This window comes from Diabrotica virgifera, chromosome 1 (genome assembly GCF_917563875.1).
Source record: "Diabrotica virgifera virgifera chromosome 1, PGI_DIABVI_V3a".
NCBI classification, from domain to species: Eukaryota; Metazoa; Arthropoda; class Insecta; order Coleoptera; family Chrysomelidae; genus Diabrotica; species Diabrotica virgifera.
The window spans coordinates 136604593-136625574 of NC_065443.1; the positions used below are offsets into that span (position 1 = coordinate 136604593).

Sequence of the window (20982 nt, forward strand, 5' to 3'; positions counted from 1 at the left end):
TGCTATGTAGGTGGTTACTAGCTATTGGACATCGGAGAGCCACTAGTCCCCTAAGTGTGTCCTCACGAAATTGGCCTACCAAGGAGAGAAAATACACTGTCAGTAGGGACAATGTGAGGCAGTAGAAATACGAAAGGCTATAAACCTAATAATAGCTCTAAAGATATTTACCTGAGGTATTATGTGGCCAACAGATAGGGGTTGTCATAGGACATTTCCTCAACCGCAGATGTTGGACAAGCTGAGATTATGTCACAGTAACTAAACCGATATTATTCATCCGCACACAAAATTTATAGGTTCAAATCCGTCTTAGACGATGGTTTTTTGTAAAACCAACCTATTTTATGGCGGATGAATCTGGATCAGCAAAACACAACTTAAAATTTTGCAAACCGTGCACTGTCGTCAAGACAAGAACCAAAATGGACAGACCGGATGTCATCCGTCTTTGATTAATGTCATTCGATCTGAGTTCCCACTCAGACGAACCATTCAAGCACGGAACCACTGATTGATTCAGTTACGTGACAAGAACCTATGCGCAACCTGTGAACGAGAAAAAGACAGCATATTTCTAGAATCTCAAATCATTCCTAAACAAATCAACAGAACAGAACCTTTTTGCGAACGAACCAACTGTTTTATAGGAACTACCATAGGCGTAACCAGGGGGTTTTAAAGTATTTAAATATCTTTAAATATAATATATAAATGAATTGTGAAGGTTTAAAAAAACCGTAACACTACGGAATGATTCTTCACACTGCTGTAAAATAAAATACTGCTCCAAATAAAATAAACTTTAAAAATAAAATTTTTTCAAGAAAATTATAAACGCATGCATAATATTAAAAAAAAATTGTTTGATGAAAATATTTACTGGTAATATTGTCCGACAAATGCTTAAGGGTACTCCATTTGTCGGACGCACTAAAGTTTAGAAACCTCTATATATACGAAACGCCACCCTCCAGAAAATTTTCAGGAATAGAAGAGTTATCCGGCTCGACATGAATAACTGAATAAAAAAAGTCTCATGCGGGAGGTAAGAAATTTTTTTAATGGTGGGCCCAATACCTATAAATGCTTGGACGTTTATCAGAATATCTGTAGTTTAGGAATGTGCTAATAATATAAAGAAATGTTTATATTTATGTTTAAATGTTATCTATTTGATCTAATTATATTTGAATGTTTAAATAGTTATCTATTTGATCTAATTTTTTCAAATTTCTGTAATAGTTATTTTACTAACTAGTGCGGAAAGTGAGACTTTCATGCACGAGACTGCCGTTGACCCGAACGACGCGATAGCGGAGTTCGGGCAAGCAGTCGAGTGCGAGGAAGACACTTTTTTGAGGAAGGCGAGGAAAAAAGCCACAAAAAATAGAGTTATATCAATTTTTATTTATCAGTGAAAATAATAATAAAATATTAATCAGTTAAAATATCATAAATGAGTTCTTTGACAGGGTTGTCAAAACCAAACTTTCAATATAATGGGTTACCACGACGACGATATTGGTTTCCATGACGACGATTCAAAACCATTGTAATTAGTCAAACTAGTCAGAAACCGCCAGCAAACAGTTGGCCAGTGAGAGAACATAATAATAGTCACCAGTGCTATCCCCTCTACTCGCTGATGGTTTCAAACCGTTTGACACTGATGCTAGAACAAACCTATTGTCTACTGATCTGACTTTTAAATATTATATCAAAATAATTTTATTTCATCGAAGATTTATTGATATATTTATTTCCAATCTGAAACTTTTTTTTATCATTAGATCGCTTTTAATTTTCCAACAATTCAACTAAAATTTTTAAATTCATTTATTTTCGCACATACTACACATGTCGGTTTACAACGCCCTCCTCCGTTTTCAGACTTTCAATTGCCATTTCGTCAGGTCATTTTCTGTTTCTTTCTCTCACCTCTTTGTTTATTCCTTCTCTCCAACTTGTTCTCTATCTACCCTACCTCGTTTTCTCTTTCCTTCCGGAGCCATTTTAGTACTATTACAAAGGTATTTCCTTTGGTATTTGGTATATAGGTGGAATGAGAGCAAAATGTCACACGATCTACGTCAATTTAATGTCAAAATTAACACAAAATCACAAGTGAAGAGTGAGCCGTTAACTTGGCGAAATATTTTAAATTATGAATTATATCTAGCAAACAAATTGTTTGCCTTAGCAATAGAGCTTTTGCCTTAGCAGAAATGATCTGTTCCTCCACCAATTTTTTAAATCATTTAAATTACTTTCTTTTCAGCTCCTTCCTGGCTTTCTCCATTACCGCTGAAAGTTAAATTCAACCAAATTCGATGTATCATAGCCTATTTCCGACAAATTTTTACTGACATTTTACAATTAGATTTTAATGATCCAGAAATTAAAGAAGTTTAAAAAACAACGTGGAATGAAGTAAACACGTCTGTTGTATGTAGCCATATGAATTTATTAAAAAATCCTTAAAATTTATCCACAAGGGAGTGGAAGTACAAAACGTTTTAGGTGAAACTGACCATTATCAGTGTAGACGTCCAGTGTACAAGTACTTGTTATAGGATTTTTTAATAGCTGTAAGGATTTTTTAATAGAAGTAAACACTTCTGTTGTATGTAGGCATATAAATTTATTCAAAAATCCTTAAAATTTATCCACAAGGGAGTGGAAGAACTGGAATGTACAAGTACTTGTGTACAAGTACTTCTACACTGAACGTTTACACTGATGATGGTCAGTTTGATCGAAAACGTTTTGTACTTTCACTCCCTTGTGGATTAATTTTAAGGATTTATAAGGATTGTACACAAGTACTTGTACACTGGACGTTTAAACTGATGATGGTCAGTTTGACCGAAAACGTTTTGTACTCCCACTCCCTTGCGGATAAATTTTAAGGATTTTTTAATAAATTCATATGCCTACATACAACAAAAGTCTTTACTTCATTCCACGTTGTTATATTGAAGGTATAAAGCCAACTACAGGGTTTACCCCCTTTTTAAAGTTTAAAGAAGTTTCAGGATTTTTGTAAAAAAAAACACAGGGAAAGATGGTTATGGTACGTTCAGTGCGGAAATAGTTATTAACTAATGCAAAGAAATGCTAAATGTTGATGAGATGTCAAAAAGAATAGCACATGAGTGAGCAGCATATCGTCTTCTTATTTTGGTATCTCTCTTGCGCCCTTCTCCATTCTCACATTCTTCACACGGAGCTTCTAAAACCTATTTAAAGACAGCAACATACTCATTGTTCTGAAACGGAAAGTCTTCATTAACACTAATGACCTACGGTGCGGTACCACTCTCCCTAACAAAAATAAATGCTTCAAAACTCAGAATAGCATAAAAGAGGATAATAGAAGCTTTCGATGATAAAGTAACAATAAATGACAGCATCGCAAATGAAGACCTACGAACCAGAACCAGAGTAACAGATGTTGTGGAAATGGCGATGGGCTGACCACGTGGCAAGGATGAAGGATGGAAAGTGGACACTCAAGTTAACTGAATGGAGAACAAGATCAGATAAACGAAATAGAGAAAGACCACCTACGCTATGGCAAGATAATCTATTAAAGATGACGAAAAATTGAATCTATACTGCACAAGATCGTGTCCTCTGGATGCAAATAGGGGAGGCCTATGTTCTGAAGTGGCCATAAAACGGGCGGATGATGATTATTCCGTATCTTAATGGACCGTGTCGATCAATCTTTCGCCACTGACGAAAATTATATCTTCTGCGAACATACTTACTGTTGTCTAATTGTATTTACTTCCAGTATTTCGGAACAACGGAACAACTCAAGGGCAACCAATCGGATGCATATGACGAGAACAACTTTTGTCAAGCAGAAAAGAACAAGGAGAGGGAACTCATAGAAGCACTGAGACATAAGTTATCTGGTTATTCATGGAATCATCATCATTATCCAGCCTCCAAAGTCCTCTGTTGAACATAGGTCCCTTCCTTGTGTTTCAAACTCCGTCTATCTTACGCTGCTCGCATCCAGTTTTTATTTAGCTTTCTTAAACACAGCCTGTAGGTGATCGACCGACACTTCTCTTGTCTTCCCTTGCTCTCTATTCCAATAACCTCTTTGTTCATCTATTCTTGTTTGTTATTCTAGCTATGTGTCGTGCCCATCTCCGTTTTAGGCAGGCTATCCTATCGATGACATCAGTCACCTTGGTTCTTCTCCTGATGTCTTCATTTTTAATTTTGACTCTCAGTTATTACTAACATGGATCACTCCATTCTTCTCTGTATGACCCTCACTTTGGTAGCCGAGGTTTTTATTAATTTATGTGTTTCTGCTTCGTATGTCAAAACTAGGAGGAATTTTCTATTCAGGCATACGGGCAGCTCACTTTTAAAAGTTTTTCCCAGTGTTCCATATCTTGCCATCTTGCCCACCCAAGACCTATTCTTCTCTTCAGTTAATGGATCTAATTATCCCTCCCAATCATAATTTGATGCCGTAGGTATGTATATTTATCTACGCGTTCTGTTTCAGCCTACCAATACTGATGTTCTGGTTGGGTATCAATTCCTGATTCATGGGATATTTATGCCAAATCCCAACAGTTACAATAATAGTGAGTAGATGAGAGAGAAATTACCAAATAGAGAGATCATTTTGAATGTTTTGTACTTCTCTCGTATAAAACTGTTAGAAATACATAGATAGTATTTCAAAATGTGTTAAAATATAAACAGTCAAAACATTAATATTTTCTAAAACATGAATGAAACACACTATTATATCACCCGATTTATACATCCTAACTGGTCGTGTGTTCACAAAACCTAACATCTGTTGTTTCTAGAGACATATTCTGTAAGATGATATCTAGTGTAAACATTTATTTAATTATATACACCATAATGCCTTTCAGAATGACAGTAATGTTCGAAAAAAGGAAAAAGCCCGACCAGGTGGTTGATTAAATTTTAAATTTAGTTAGTTGAATGCTATCGGTGAATCAAGAACGAGCAAAGCATTATATTAAATCTGGTTTTTGATAAATCGCTGCTTAATCGTGAGCATAATTTTTTTATCTGGTGGATCCGGTCATATAGTCCACTCGATGGTTCAACTGGGAGCAACAAGTAATTTTAATAGATCAACAATCAATGTAAATATTTATATCTATTATCCAGAAAAATAATAACTAAAGTAGAATGTGAATTTTAAGCGTTTTATGGTGAATCTGACAGAGTATTCATAAAATGGCATTTAATATGTAAAAAACAGAAAATTTCTATAATATCGAAACCCAACTGGTATGAAGATTGAAGAAGACTATAAAAGAGCAACTGATAATGGAAATAGACTGGAATAAGTATTTTAAACAATACGTACAGTAAATAATTATTTAAAAGACAAAAAGAAGAATAGAAGATACGTAGGATAAAAGAATTTCAAAATCATATATTAGTATTGTAAAATCATATATTAGTATTGTCATATATTAGTGTTGCCCAAAATTGGTCTTGGTCTTGCAGTCTTGTTTACTGTGCAAGACTTGAGCAAGAACAAGACTAAGCCTGCGAGACTCTTGCGTCTTGCAGTTAGAACTGCGGGTCGTTTTAGGGAGTATATAAGTTCGGCTATATTCTTAGATACTCTATGAGAAATAAAAAAAAAATTGAAAACTGGATTTATGCGCATTACGACCAATACCAAAAACATACATAGCGAATCAAAATATCCATTAAAAAAACACTTTTGACATGTACTCAGAGGTTATTATTATAATGTAAAAATAAAATATTTTGTACATCCTTTCCCAGCAGCCGACTTCTTCGCTCTGAAATTAATTGTCCAGGTTTTGAGAATGGTCGTCTTCTAATCATAATATAACAGTCCTGCGATGCGACGCCTACAGTAATATCGAATATCGTATACAAACTTTTTAAAAATGTGTCACCTTAGCTAACAGAAAATATACTTAATAAGTATATAAGTAATTAATTTTTTCACTATTAGTTTTCTAGGAATCCAAACACCAGAAATATTATCGGTATACATAGTTATTATAGTAAAACTATTATGTATTGTTTATGCTGACTGTGCTATGAGGTCACTCGGCTAAACAAAATTTGCTGAAACAGCGCGGCTATTATTTAAAAGTATCATAAGATAATAATATGAGACAAAAGTACAGATAATGCCGGATATCGTGTAAACAAAATACCGAAATATTATTTTAACCATATACACTTCTCCAAGAAATTAACGCACCACCTTAAAAACGGGTCATTTTTAATGTCTCAAATTTAATAAGCCTATTGTCCGATTTAAGTGATTTCTTTAATATGTTGTCTTGTTCATTATAGATATTGCTGTAATAATATTGTTGATAGACAGGTCAATTATTGTCATTGTATACCGGGTGTACCAATCAAACTGTGTTTTTCTCACTCTGCGGAATATTCTATTAGCATTATGCTAACTTATTATTCAAGCATGCAATAGCATACTGAAATTAAAACCCAACTATAGCCTCATATTTTCTTAGCATTATGTTTCTTTATTCATTCATTTATACCGGATAATAAAAAAGTTAGGTACTTTTTTAACTAGCCATGTTTTTCATCAATACAGGATGTTTTTAAATATGTATGGCAAACTTTAATGGGTAATTCTGCAAGAAAAATAATGACAGTTTGCTTCATAAACGTTTACTTTATAAATGCTTCGTTTCCCAAATAGGGGGTGTTGAAATTTGTCTTACAAACTAAGGATTTATTTATTGCTCTAAAATCGGTTGAGATATGCAAAGGATATTTTGTGGGTTTTAAGAGGTAGTTTTAACTTTAGTTAGTTAGAACATAGGCAAGTATCACTTATATCGTGGGTTCAAACCCCACTTGGTGTCAGTTGTTTAGATATTTACCAATTTGGATAGTCTTAATATGGCTATGATATTCAAGCTTAAAATGTACCTCTCTGTTACGTTGTTCTAAGACATGCAATAGCCTAATGGGCAACTGCGAGACTCTTGCTGCAAGACCAAGACCAAGACCGGCAGCGCAATACCAAGACCAGGTGTACTGGCGCAAGACCAAGACTGTCCAAGTCTCGTCTTGGTCTTGCATTTTAAGCTACACTACTGTATATCCAAGAGGATTATGGAATCTTAGAGAGATCCCAGTAGAAGGCTTATCCTCAGTCCTAATCCCTTATAGGAATGTGGTGATACCACCAAAATTTTTATAATTATTTTACAATTTCCTTTCATTCTTGTTCGTATTGGGCTAGATGTTCAGCTTTGTGTAATCCTAGATTAATCAGCATTTTTATTTGTTCCACCCAACGGCTTCCCCAGGTCCCTTTCCTTTAACTCTGTCCTCGATTATCAATATTTTTATCGTATTTGTTCTTTCTGGCAATGTGTCCAAAATACTGCAAATATCTTTGTTGCGTTTGTTTATAATAGCAATATATTATATATTTTACTTTGACTTGTTTTGGTATTGATAAATTTGTTCGGTGTTCAACGTAGGATATTCTTAACAGGCAGCGGTATACCCACATCTCAAAGGACTTTTTATTTTTTTTTTCTGCTTCTTTCAGGGTCCACATTTCGGATACACAATACACATGTCGCTATGGGAAAAATTAGATAAATTAGAAAAATTCAAATTAGTTCTCTTACCAGCCTTAAATTGTGTGTGCTCTGTTATGGTTGAGTTTTTCCAAATTGTTACTAGTTTCATCATAGCTGGTTTTGCAGTAGTAAGTTTTCTACGTACCTCTTCGTCGCATCCTCTTTCCTTTATTATGACATACCGCAAGAATGTAAATCTATTTACTACTTATTAAATTATTATTACTATTTGAAGATTGTTTCGTGCTCTAACTACTAATTTTGTCTTATTCCTATGTAGATTTAGGTCTGGATCCCGCGTAACAAAAAAAGTTGATTAATAGCAAGCTGAAAATTTGTTAATGGCTTAAGGGTGTCTAGTCAGACAAACTATATAGAAACACTGGAACAGGGGAAGTTTAATTGTGGAAAAGGTTAAAACAGGTATTTTGTCCGACAGAACTTCCAATTGATTTGTTACCCTTTCATTAAACTCTTATGCAAAAATCAGGCTGCTATTTATTACCAAATGGGAATTATCATGAGTGGAACAAGTAGAATATGTCAAATGACAGGAATTATGACAGGTGATAAATAGCAGTCTGATTTTTGCATGAGAGGTTAATGAAAGGGTAACAAATCAATTGGAAGTTCTGTCGGACAAAATACATGTGATGTTTTCGTGGTCTGACCGTTCCAAATTTTTAACCTGTTCCACAATTAAAACTTCCCCTGTTCCAGTGTTCCTACATATCAAAGTTTGTCCGACTAGACACCCTGAAGCTATTAACAAATTTTCAGCTTGCTATTAATAAACTTTTTTTTCATACGCGCGATCCAGACCTAATTGTTTAATTTTTCAAACGCGAAAAATAATCTCCTAAATATTTTCAAATGCTAAATTATCACTTAATCCAACCCTTATTAATATATCCCACTATCTACTCTACCCCATTCCTTTAGAAATACAGACATTTTTGAACACTGTAAACTGAAAAACTCTCTCTATTTGACTGTCGAAGAGAACAGACGCTCGGTTCGTCTCTTCTATCCTCTGTTAGTGATAACTACTAGTTAAGTTACCAAGTGATGAAAAGTAACGCGAATCTCTCTGACTTCTCTTGAAGTGAAAAGACGCGTTCTCGCTCTCTCTTACCTATTCGAAAGAATCTCCCCCACAAAAATCCCATTCAATATCTATCATTATTACCTGTTTTTGACCAGACCCTGGAAGTACTTGAGTATGTAAAACCTGAGGACCGGCAACTATGTTCGGATTCTTTTATGTGAGACCTTGAACAATGAAAAACTGAATCTTGGCCGAAGGTGCGATGGTGCCTTGTTACCCCCTCCTACCCCCTATGTTACGGGCAGATAAAAAGCGATTTTTCGCAAAAAACATATTTTTTATATTTTTTGGTTCATTCTAATCAAAAAATGTTCTTACAAGTTTTTTCATAAAATGCATAGTTTCTAGATAAACGCGGTTAAACTTTAAAAATATCGAAAAATTGCAATTTTTGAACCCGAATAACTTTTGATTAAAAAATAAAATAGCTTCTGCTTACAGTATTGAAAGTTCAAGTCAAATTATACCGGTTTTGATTATTTGCATTGCTAAAAATTAATTTTTTTATGGTAAACAAAGCTATAAACAAACAGTGTTTGAGGGTTTTGTCGCATGTCCGCACCGCGCCAAGGATGTCATACCTGCATGGTCTGTTCCGTTCGGTTTTAATCCTTGGTGCGGTGCGGACAAAACCCTCAAACATTGTTTATAGCTATGTATAACAATAAAAATAGTTATTTATGAAACAGTTCGTGAAGTATGCTTTTTGAGAACGCACGCGATGTTTAGAGCACGAGCGACAACGGAGCGAGTGCTATACATCGCGTAAGTTCGCAAAAAGTACTTCACGCACAGTTTCATACAATATTTTATCTATGATGAACAAATAAAAAACTGTAACTCTTCGTCACTGGAATTTATTTCCATTCTACAATTTTTAGAACTTTGACATTTAAAAATTCTAACTTCTTTCAAACCACAAAACTGTCAAAACTTTTGTCGCAATTTATTGCTCATTATGTCATCACCATGACAACGCGAAAGTTAAGGATATTTGATTATATGAAAGTGTGTCAAAAACAGTGCGAAAAAGTAAGTCCAATTTAAAATAAATTGTTACTTCACGCACACTTTAAACACTTCACGCACTGCTGTCTATAATGACAGTTTTCACAAACTAAAAACTTATACATAATATGATATGGAGCGTTCAAGCAGTGGCGGCTCGTGAGTAAAAATATCGGTGGGGCACTTTTATTTTGAGCGGCAAATACGAAATTATGAACACCGAAAAAATGTTGCTAATTACAAACTTACCCATGTATTTAAAGATTCTAGTGAATAATCCTTTTTTTTTTCATCACTAGTTGGGGAATCTGCAAACAGACATCGCGTCGGAGGTAAACATTTCCGACAGTGCTGGATTCCTGAGCTAAAACCTCATCAGTGTCACGTCGACCAGTTTGGCCTTAAGTCGGACCTCCCTGCCCTCCGTAACTTCGATGTAGCAGGCACCTGCTGAACCCCACCACTCTCATACTAGGGCATCAGGGTGGAGTCGCTCGTTAGAGCATAACTTCTCCCCGATGTCCTTCTTTTGCCCGATTCTCAGTCGCTCGCCATCACGCATCAGCTTCCATCTCTCGCACTCATCTGACCACCACGTCCTTTACCCCTATGCTGTCAACCACTCCTTCTTCCTACCTCTACCTTCTCTTTTATCGACAGCACCTTTCTTATATAGTTGTGGATGTTATCCCACCATCGCTCATCCATCACAACATACCTGTTTTTGGTCACTATCTCGTTATGTTCCTTTATTGATCTTCTAAAAGCCGAATCTAACTGTGATTGTATATTTTTATTGACCCTAATAATTGGTATTCAACACAATGCTGGATGTGTTTGGAGTTTGGAGCTAACATTATGTTTTTTAATTTCCTCTGAGAGATGTTTAATATCATATACACCCTGGATTGTCCAATCCTCGTCCACTTGTGGTGAAAACAATAAACACTTAAAACAATAGAAGCGATTTGTCTCCTCACAACCGAATAACCAGTCTACTAACAAATAATGTTTCTCATTGAATTTACGATTAAAAGTTCTATTACCACTTTGTCCTGCCTGAATTATGTCCAATTTTGGTCTAGGAGGTCCTATTATTTTGTATTTAAAAATTTTTCGAAGTCCAAAGTATTTTTGTCTTAATAAAGCATACACTATTAATATTTGTTGCCATATCGAATTATTGGATATCGACATCGACAATAATGAAGTCAGTATTGAGAATTGTACACTTAACAGACCGAAAACTACGATCGGGCTGTGTCCTAGGTGAAGTATATTGGTGCGATACCGACTGCCAAGCCAAATCCCGTAACGTTGCCAGTTACTACCTGCATCTGAGGATATTTCTTATTTCGCACACGGCAAGTCATCATCTAGCGCCCGATATTTTTCTAACTTGACAACAGTGAATCCGGTCGCTCGGAAAAGAGCCCTTCCTCGGGTGCGGGCATAATTAAAAACTACACTGTGTAGTAGTTTTTAATCAATGGTGCGGGTGAACGCTGTTAATTTATATTTCTAAAATTTTTGGAGCGTCGCGTCGCATCGACTGAATATTTTTATTAGATTTTTAAATAAAGAAAAATTCATTCAATAAAAATTGTATGAGATATCTACTACATTAAATGAGCTAGTGGGAGGGCAGTGCCCCAAGCGCCTCCCTGCCACATTCGTCCCTGCGTTCAAGTATTACGTAACGCGATTTTTGAAGATTTTAACCCCCCCCCCTACGTAACGCACTCTTATAGGAGTTTAAATATTGCGTAACGCAATTTTTGACCCCCCCCACTTGCGTTACGTAATACTTGAACGGTCCCAGAGTAGATACAATGCATTTTAAAACTATACATTTTACGAAAAAACTTTTAAGAACATTTTTTGCTTAGAATGACCCAAAAAAATGTTTTTTGCGAAAAATCGCTTTTTATCTGCCCGTAACATAGGGGTGGTGGGAGGGGGAAACAAGGCAACATCGCACCTTCCGGCAAGATTCAGTTTTTCATTGTTCAAGGTCTCAGGTAAAAGAATCCGAACATAGTTGCCGGTCTTAAGGTTTTGCATACTCAAGTATGTACTTCCAGGACCTGCACTATTTTTGCTAATCTACATTTCCAATTATGTATTGTCAATTACATTTTCACTGTCGGAAGTTGGAAAAAAATTATCATTCATGTTAACAATTGTAACTTCGTGCCTTAAACACGTTGGCTGCCCTAATGTTAAAGAAATGAGTCCCTACGGTCACGAGGCTCCAAATTCTATGCGAAGGAGGCAACTACAGTGTGTCATGCGGCTGTTTACCGAAAACAACATGAGACGCTACATTTGTGTTTCGCGGCAGCCAACGTGTTTAATAGCCGACGGAATGGTCAACATACACATAAATAAATATGTCAAATGTATAATAAATATGTCAAATGTATAATAAATATTTCTAATGCACTAATCACCTAACTATAATCCAAACACCATGTTGTCAACCTACCATTTAAATGTTTTTATTAATAAAGTGAGTTTTTTTTACCAATTAATCGATTAAAACAACAAAAATAAAAGATGACACATTTATATCCTAATTAGAAAAACTTGTCTAAAAATATGACAGGTTGATGGTTTTTTTCTTGTTTTTAGATGGAATCTTTAATTTATGTATGATATCGTTAATATTTGAACTGTGATTTGTCCGCAGGCTAGAATTTGATAATGCAAATTTTGCCAGATGTGTTGCCGCCAGTTAATAAAATATGAAGTGCAGTTTTTTAAATGTCATAATTTGCATTTTATTTAATATATTTAAAAAAACGTGTGAGGAAACTAAATATGTATTTTACATTATTTGTTTTTACATGCTAAAATATTGTACGGTATCAAGTTTGTTATTCTAAGTCTATTTCGATATAACTCCTTTGTATAAAACTCCTCTTTACCTTTATAAAACGTTACGTTTTTCTGTTTCAATCATTTGTTTTATTATAAAGAAAAAGAATGCTCTACGTTGATCATTTTTAACTTGACGGTTAATTATCCCGGTATTATTGATGTTTTGCCTTTAAATTCTGTATATTTGGTTAAAGTATCTATTGGACACACCACGACCCATCGAGGGAAATGAATGACAGCCTCTTCCCGAAGGATCAAGAACAGTAATTTTCCATAAGAAACACAGAGAGATTTACAATATTCAAAGTATATTATTAAAACAAATTAAAATTAGACGTAAATAAGTAAAAAGACAATTAAACCGTTCATGTGTGTCAATGATCGGAAATGCAAATATAAGGCAACAATACTGGTATGGTGATGAGTGTCAAGAGGATGTAAAGATTGGACTTCATCCAGGCGCGGATCTAGAAATTCATAATAGGGGGGTCAGACGTACCGCAAATATTTTATTGTTCAGATTTAGCCATACGACTCACCTCACGCTTATTCTAAGGATAAAATTCAGTCAACTCAGATACCTACGGTAGCAAAAGAATTGAGCTTTGGTTGACAGAAAAAAATAATAAATAATAAAAACAATACTTATAGACTAAATACAATAGGGGGTCCATGGACCCGTTGACCCCCCTCTGTATCCGCGCCCATCCATCACTATACATAATATATAGGCGATCAAACTATCAATAACTCCTTTATAAGTCGAGAAGAAAGCCAAGAAAAATGTTTATAATGTACCTACATGTCTGTAAAAATTTGGTTTCTCTTTATTTTTATATCAGGCAAAATCATTCAATATAAATGTACTATACACTATACTTCTATTTATAATAAAACGATTATTATATCAGAAAACCCCTAAAGTAGCAAATTTTAAATATAATCTAACAACAAAAATATCAGAAAGCTGCACACGATTGCCTAACTAAACTAAAAAAAAATCTAAAGGTAAGGTAAATCTTTTGAAATTTTTAGTTCCTCAGACTAAAGCGAAAACTGAAAACCTTAAATAACTATCTATATCGGTTTTTAAGGTTACCGAAATCAATTTTTACTATATTTTAATTCAATACTATAGAATATTAATAAAATATATTCCAAAATAAGAATATTTGATTGATTCGATCAACATCTGACGAAAACTCATATCAGTAAAACCTTGAAAACCACTTTATCAAGGAAAGCATTTTAACATGTCTACAACTGTGTTAGGGCCAAGATGATCATTAAAAATTGTATCTGTTTTCATTTTTTAATGTTTAACATTTTATTGAATAGGTAGGTAGATAGTTACTTGCACCTATTATAATCAATATATTATTGAATAACACTGTGCTTTGTGTTCAAACATTCTTTTGTGAACCCTTCAACGTGTTTATCCGATGTAATCAAAATCTAATATCTAAATCCGGTTTATTTTAAATATTTTTTCGTTTTCCTTTTTTAGATTCATATTCAAGGTTTACAATGTTATTTTGCACGAGAAACTTGTATTACATATTTATGTTATTTTTAATATATAAGAGAAATAAGAGCAGTTTAAAATGTTTTTAACATCACCAGAAGATGCTGACATAATTATTTATAAATAATACATAAAAATAATTATTTATAAGGAATGAAATACTTACGCAGAACAGTAATAGCCTTAAATAATATTTTTTCGGATCAAAGCATCTTTACTAAAAGTAAACAAATAACTTATGTAATAAGTCGCTTATGCCAACTAAAGGAGAACACAAAAATTGCAGAAGTAAATGCACAAACTGTAGTGCCTTGACTTATCCATAGTTTTTGGTAAGCTGTGAGCCATGGAATAAAAACAGCGGGGGATTAAGTAGATTGATTATTTACTTAGGATGTAAAGCGGTCCTGATAACTTACAAATTTTCAACAATGAAGGCACTATATTTGTGAACGTTCTATAGCTGCAAATGATCCGAATTTCAGACAAGAGAAAAGCTGCCCGAAAATCTCCGCGCCAAAATATTTAAATACATAAACAAACAATGGTCGATGACATACAGAAAATGGTTCAAATGGTATGGACATGTGCAAAAAAATGTTATCTGATAGACTATCAAAACAAATAGAAGATAAACAGCACACGGGAAGAAAAAAGGTAGACCAGCAAGATGATCAATTAATGGAAAGAGATCAGTGGCGATTAGAATTCAGAAATGCTCTAAGAAAACGATGACTTAAAGCTATAGAAAAGGATAGAAAAAATTAAACAAATAATTTCGTAATTTGAACCATCTAAAAACCATAAGGTGCAGTCAAAATTGTGTTTTCACTATTTAGCATTATGAATTTTTATGCATTTTTGAAAATTTTGGAATATTCCGTTTAAAAATATTATTTCAAGGAGATATTTCAAATTGTTTGGTTTATTTGAAAATAAAATTGTTAAAATTTTACTTTGTTTTAAAATAAGTAAAATTATTATACTCTTTTAGATTAGACTACCATCAGTTTTTCAGATAATATACCACTTACCAGACACCAGAAGTACAGTTGAGTCCGCGAATCTTTACCCGTGTGTCATCATTTAAAGCATACGAAATAAGTCGATGATAAGTCGGAAATTGAAATTTACTAAACGCAACAGCAAGTGACTTGCTGTCATTTCGTATGCTTTAAAAATGATGCTTTCGTATGCTTTAAAAGACATTTCGTATGCTTTAAATAATGACGCACGGGTAAAGATTCGCGGACTCAACTGTAAGAATGATACATTCTTAAAATATGAATACAAAACAATATGCAACACATGTAATATTTTAACCTTTATTGTTATTTTAATACTTCTACTTTATAATAATTTTTTTTAATAATTCAATAAAACACTCATCTTTTGTTCTACAGACAATGACAATTAAAAACTTTATTACAATTTGAAAAAAATATATTTGTTTGATGTTATAATAAAATAAGACTCTTCAAAGGCCAGGTTAAGGTTAAGTATGAGAAACTTGGTTTAAATTATTTTTAAATATTGCAAATTTTGAAAATAATACACTAAAATATCTGATTCCTGTTAAATAAATGTTCTTATTTGTAGTCCCATTGAATTAACTCCTAGTACCTACATAATGCTTTTAATGCTAAACAATTTATTTTCCCTTATAAAAAAATAATTCTGGAATAAATACTACGTATATCTGCAATTTAAATTTTTTTTCTTTTATATCTATTAATTGATATTCGTACCTATGGTATACTTGAAAAGTATAGATCTTGTGTTCACAGTTTCACAGTACTATTTTAAAAAACAAATATTTATTATTTTAAAATAATTGGACGAAAAAGATGAACCAGTACAAATTTGTCCGAAAGTCATGACAACATGATATTATTGAAGTGTTTCTGACATGGGCATATGGGCAAATCTATAATTTATAAAGAAATTAAAGGCTCAGTAAATTTTTGTACTAAAAAAGACATTATTATTATTATTTGTGGAAATGCTCTTTACTTGATCTAAATTCATGATCAATATAGCACAACATTGTTTTTTCATTTTCACAGAATGTTTTTCTGATATATCATAATTACTCGAAAGAATGATAATGTTTAACTTTTATTTATAATTCTTTGTTGTTTTAGTACCTGCTGAAGACTTGTTATTCTGATATGGGTATTGTTTACGCATAATTTTTTCAAATTTATCAGTTTTTTCAAAACTATATTCTACTACCCTTTTTTATCAAAAACTTTATTGCTAATTGTATAAAATATTAATTCATTGTTTTGATTAATTATAACGTCTTACCTGATATGTTTACATGTTTCTTAGTGTGTATAAAATGAGAATATGTGTCATAATTTCTGATTTCATATAGTCAATGAAATTTTGTTCAATATTTATTGTCACTGAAAAAGCATTTTCTGCAAGGAATAAGTCTTTTTTAGGCTATGTTAAAAAAAAATAAAAAAATACATAAGGTAATCTAAAACAAACAAAATATTATTCTTTTTATTAATTACTCTCAAATATCTTCTTTTTCTGTATATTTATTGTATTTGTTGTCTTTACAGTAGGTACATACGGTATCAGATGAATTTACTACTATTCTATTAGGAGTAAGGTACCTATTTGCAGGTTTACGCGAAATATAGGGTAAACTAAAACAATTGGTAGTGCTCAAGAAATAAACGTCAAAAGAGGGGACACATAAAAACGCTATGAACTCTTCAAATATAAATTTAATGAAAATCACAATAGAACAAAACAAATTTAATCTAAACGAGTATTTTTGAGAACTTTTGATTTAAAATAACCTTCACAATAACAAGTTTATTTACTAATAAATTAACAAAGTTTATTTGGGAAAAAGCTTGACCAAACATTCGTTTGTTAATATTATCCATTTGATGACATTTTTGTGCTTTATCCTAACCCCAACTGCTTATTGTGCTTTAAATAAAAAGCGTAAGAGAAGAAATCAAATTCACTCTACATCTGAGGGATGTAAAACTTAGCTTATTTTACTAACATTGCTATCAGAACTGTCATATTTTTTAACAATAAAACGCGCATTTTGATATTTAATACAAACGAGTAGGTTTTTGTGAGACCTTTTGATTTAAAATAACCTTAAGAATAACAGAATAACGATTTTACTATTACTGTAAACAAAGTTTATTTGGGAAAAAGCTTGATAATTAAATTATTCGTTTGTTAATATTATCCATTTGATGCCATCTTTGCGATTTACCTTAACCCTTACTATACTTATTGTGCTTTAACTAAAAAGCGTAAGAGAAGAAATCAAATTTAGTCTACATCTGAGGGATGTAAAACTTTTACTAACATTGTTATAAATCAGAACTGTCATAATTTTTAACAATAACAACACGCATTCTGGAAGCTTAAACAAAAAGAGTGTTTTTGAAAACTTGTGACTTAAAATCTCTTTCAGGGTGATAATTTTAGTATAAATTAATATAAACAAAATTATTTGCGAAAAAGCTTGACAAATTATTTGTTTAATTACCATTTTTTGACATTGTCGTCAAAAATTTATTTACCAAGTTGCACTTAGTTTATTTTGGAGGATTTCTTGTTCTCGTATAGTAAAATGTTTTTACATGGATCAAATTTGTTAATTGAAGCTTTTGCTCACTCTGAATCTCATGTAGACCAGTATTCGGTGTCTGCGAGCATGCGAAATTGCCATTATTATTGGTTGCAGAAGGAAAACAACAAACTGTAATGAAGTCTTCTTAGATCGTATTTTTTCTAATTTAAATAACATAGATCTATAAATTTCTGATCAATCTCTATTAAAAGTGGCATCCATGCCACTACAAATATTCTAATTATATTCTTATTAATGAATACATATGATTAGGTATGTAAATAATATTGTTGATACATTTTTTTAAGTCTTAGATTCTTGTATTAATCATTTGTAATAAAAACTAGGTGCCAAAACTCAAAATTGCTCATCCAAAATAACAGGATCTAAGGATTATAATCGTTTTTCTAATTTGCGCCTTACTCAAAAAGAGTATTTTTGAGAACTTAGATTTAAAATATCCTTCAGAAGGACAATTTTAATATTAGTATAAACAGTGCATTTGGGAAAAAGCTTGAAAAATTATTATTGTCCATTTGTCGGCATTTTTATTAGTTTGTTGTCAAAAAATCTTACAAAGTTGCCGTTCATTTAGGAGGATTTCTTGTTCTCTAAAAGTAAAATGTTTTTGCTTGGCTCAGATTTGTTTATTGAAGCTTTTGCTCGTTCTGAATCTCGCTTAGGCTAGAGTTCTAAGAAGGATTATGATCTTTTTTTCTAATTTGCGTCATTATTTTTAACAATAAAAAACGCATTCTGAAAGCTTAAGCTTAATCAAAAAGAGTATTTTTGAGAACTTTGATTTAAAATATCCTTCAGAAGGACAATTTTAATATTAATATAAACAAAGTTCATTCGGGAAAAAGCTTGACAAAAATTAATATTGTCCATTTGTTGACATTTTTATTAGTTTGTTGTCAAAAAATCTTACAAAGTTGCCGTTCATTTATTAGGAGGATTTCTTGTTCTCTAAAAGTAAAATGTTTTTACAGGGATCAGATTTGTTTATTGAAGCTTTTGCTTCTTGTGGATCTCGTGTAGACTAGTGTTCGGTGTCTGTAAGTCTGAAGACTTACCATTATTATTGGTCGCAGAAGGACAAACAGCCGCCGTAGGATCTTCATCCTCCAGAAGTCGAATCGGCCTGGCCTGTTTTCTTCTAGACATGTTATCACAACACAAGTCACTGTCCACAAAAAAAATCACTTAACTTTCCGCACTCATGTTATCAGTTTATGATTGGTGCAAGTACCATACGAGCAGGTCGACGTCGCGAGGCTGTCTAACGGCGCCGATCAACGTGGAGGGGGGTTCAGATAAGGGCGGTGCGTCCGCCGCACCCTCGTGATGCTTCGAGCCCGATCGGCTGGCGCTCGCGTACAGAAATTTTCGCGAATGATAACACTGAATGATAAGGGACCGCCACCGCTGGCACTTTTCAAATTTCGTGTTGTCCAGGTGGCCGGGGGCGATGTTGTGACAATTGAATGTCGACAGTGAGTGTGCCGAGTCGTACAGCTGAGCGTTCGGCATTTGACTAAGCGACTATCTCGGGCGGCACACGAAGCACCGCCTTCTAGTTTACCTGTGTATGGGAGAGGGGTTAAATTCACTCATTCAGATGATTCGCCTTGCCTTTAACCGATTCATAAATCATCGATCATTTTTTAGATGATGGAGATTCCTAAACGAATAGGATTTCATCAATTCATAACCACACCAGTATTCAGAAGTTCATTTATAATAATTTGCTATTAGTTTCTCTGTTAGTACCTACATTATTTTTTAAATGGAGATACACTGGGAGAAATAATACAGCAAGGTCTCTTTTTGTGCGGATTTTTTTAATGCGATTTTAAAATTGTGCGGTTTATATTTCATCCAAAAAATTTTATTATTAACAACTAGTATAATTATTATTAACTATTCCCATCCAGATGTCAGTAATCTGAGGGTTTGCAATTCGGGTATTCCCCTTGTTTCATGATGTAGCATGTAGCTACATATTACATTAATCTGAGTTTCGCATTGAAAGTTGAAAGGTATAACCTGTAATTGTTTTGAAATTAAATTTATAAATGTTGCTGATTTCAAGTTGCAGTATTAATAAACAGCGCATTTCGATTTCTGGATTGAAACATTAATTTAAGTGTCGTAAAGTTCTATGTTCCATAAAAGAAGAGGTTTTGCAATCTCAATATCGTTAGTCTGCGTTTTTAATTTCTTCTTTAAGATTTTATTTGGCCCAATGGAGAAAAAAAGCATCAAAGACACAGTTTTTGGTGGACAAACCTCCACCATTTTATGTAATTTTAGAAAACCACGGAACATAGGTATCCCTCCCTACTGTTTCAATGAAAGTAAAGTATTTTTTACGCGATTTTTTTATATGCGCTTTTCTGAAGAACGTATTCACCGCATAAAACGAGACCTTACTGTATATTGATACCGGGCGGAGGTAAATTCCTCACCAACAAGTAGGTATAAAACCATATAATCCGACAGGTATTTTCCTCACCAAATTTAAGGGTTCGTATTAAACTGGTACGTATTTTCCTCACCAACTCACTGAGGTATATAATAAAATAAAAATATAGATGTATAAGTAATTTAAGAAGGTTTATTATGCAAGCATCCGAAATCCGAATACAAGACATTAATTTCCTTAAATTATAATAATAGTTTATAATATAGATAATATGTAAAACGTATAAATTATTATTTAATATTTACTACTTATAATAAGAGACACACTTTACAAATAGTCTATTGATTATGTACTATAGAAAGGAACTACAACGTTAACGAGGTTTTATTATTTCATATGGTCAATGAATCTCTATATATGAAAAAACCGCGGAGTGCTACCATTTAAAGGGGTGCGTTTTTGAGAAATGGGTGAATTAGTCCCTGGGCACAGGTTACATTAGGGTGAGTTCTATGCACTTTTGATACAAACACGTCTACACAAAAATTGTTCCTGATTAAATTTCCTATCTAAATATAACTTTTTAAAGTCAAAGATACTTTTCTTTTACAAAAATATATTCAAAAGAAAAAGCACAAAGAAACCCAAAAGCAAGAAATTTTGTTTTTTGTCTCATAACTTTTGTCCACGGGGATATAGGTATAGACATTGCTTCACAGAAAAAAAAACTTACATATTTTCTCTTTAAAATGATGTTTAGTAGAGGTCATTAGG

At 33.1% G+C, this 20982-nt stretch overlaps 1 protein-coding gene across 4 annotated transcripts in view; it reads right to left on the minus strand.

Annotated features, from left to right (window-relative positions):
- The window catches only part of LOC114349435 (homeotic protein spalt-major-like), a 499984-nt gene extending 480687 nt beyond the window's left edge, over positions 1–19297 (minus strand). For all 4 annotated transcript variants that reach the window (XR_007696687.1, XM_050644745.1, XM_028299810.2 and 1 more), the window contains exon 1: positions 18857–19297. Coding sequence is in view for 3 of the 4 variants with exons in the window: in XM_050644745.1 (XP_050500702.1) it covers positions 18857–18947 (91 nt within the window). In the remaining variant the exon portion in view is untranslated. The remainder of the gene's footprint in view (positions 1–18856) is intronic.
- Positions 19298–20982: the final 1685 nt, after the last annotated feature.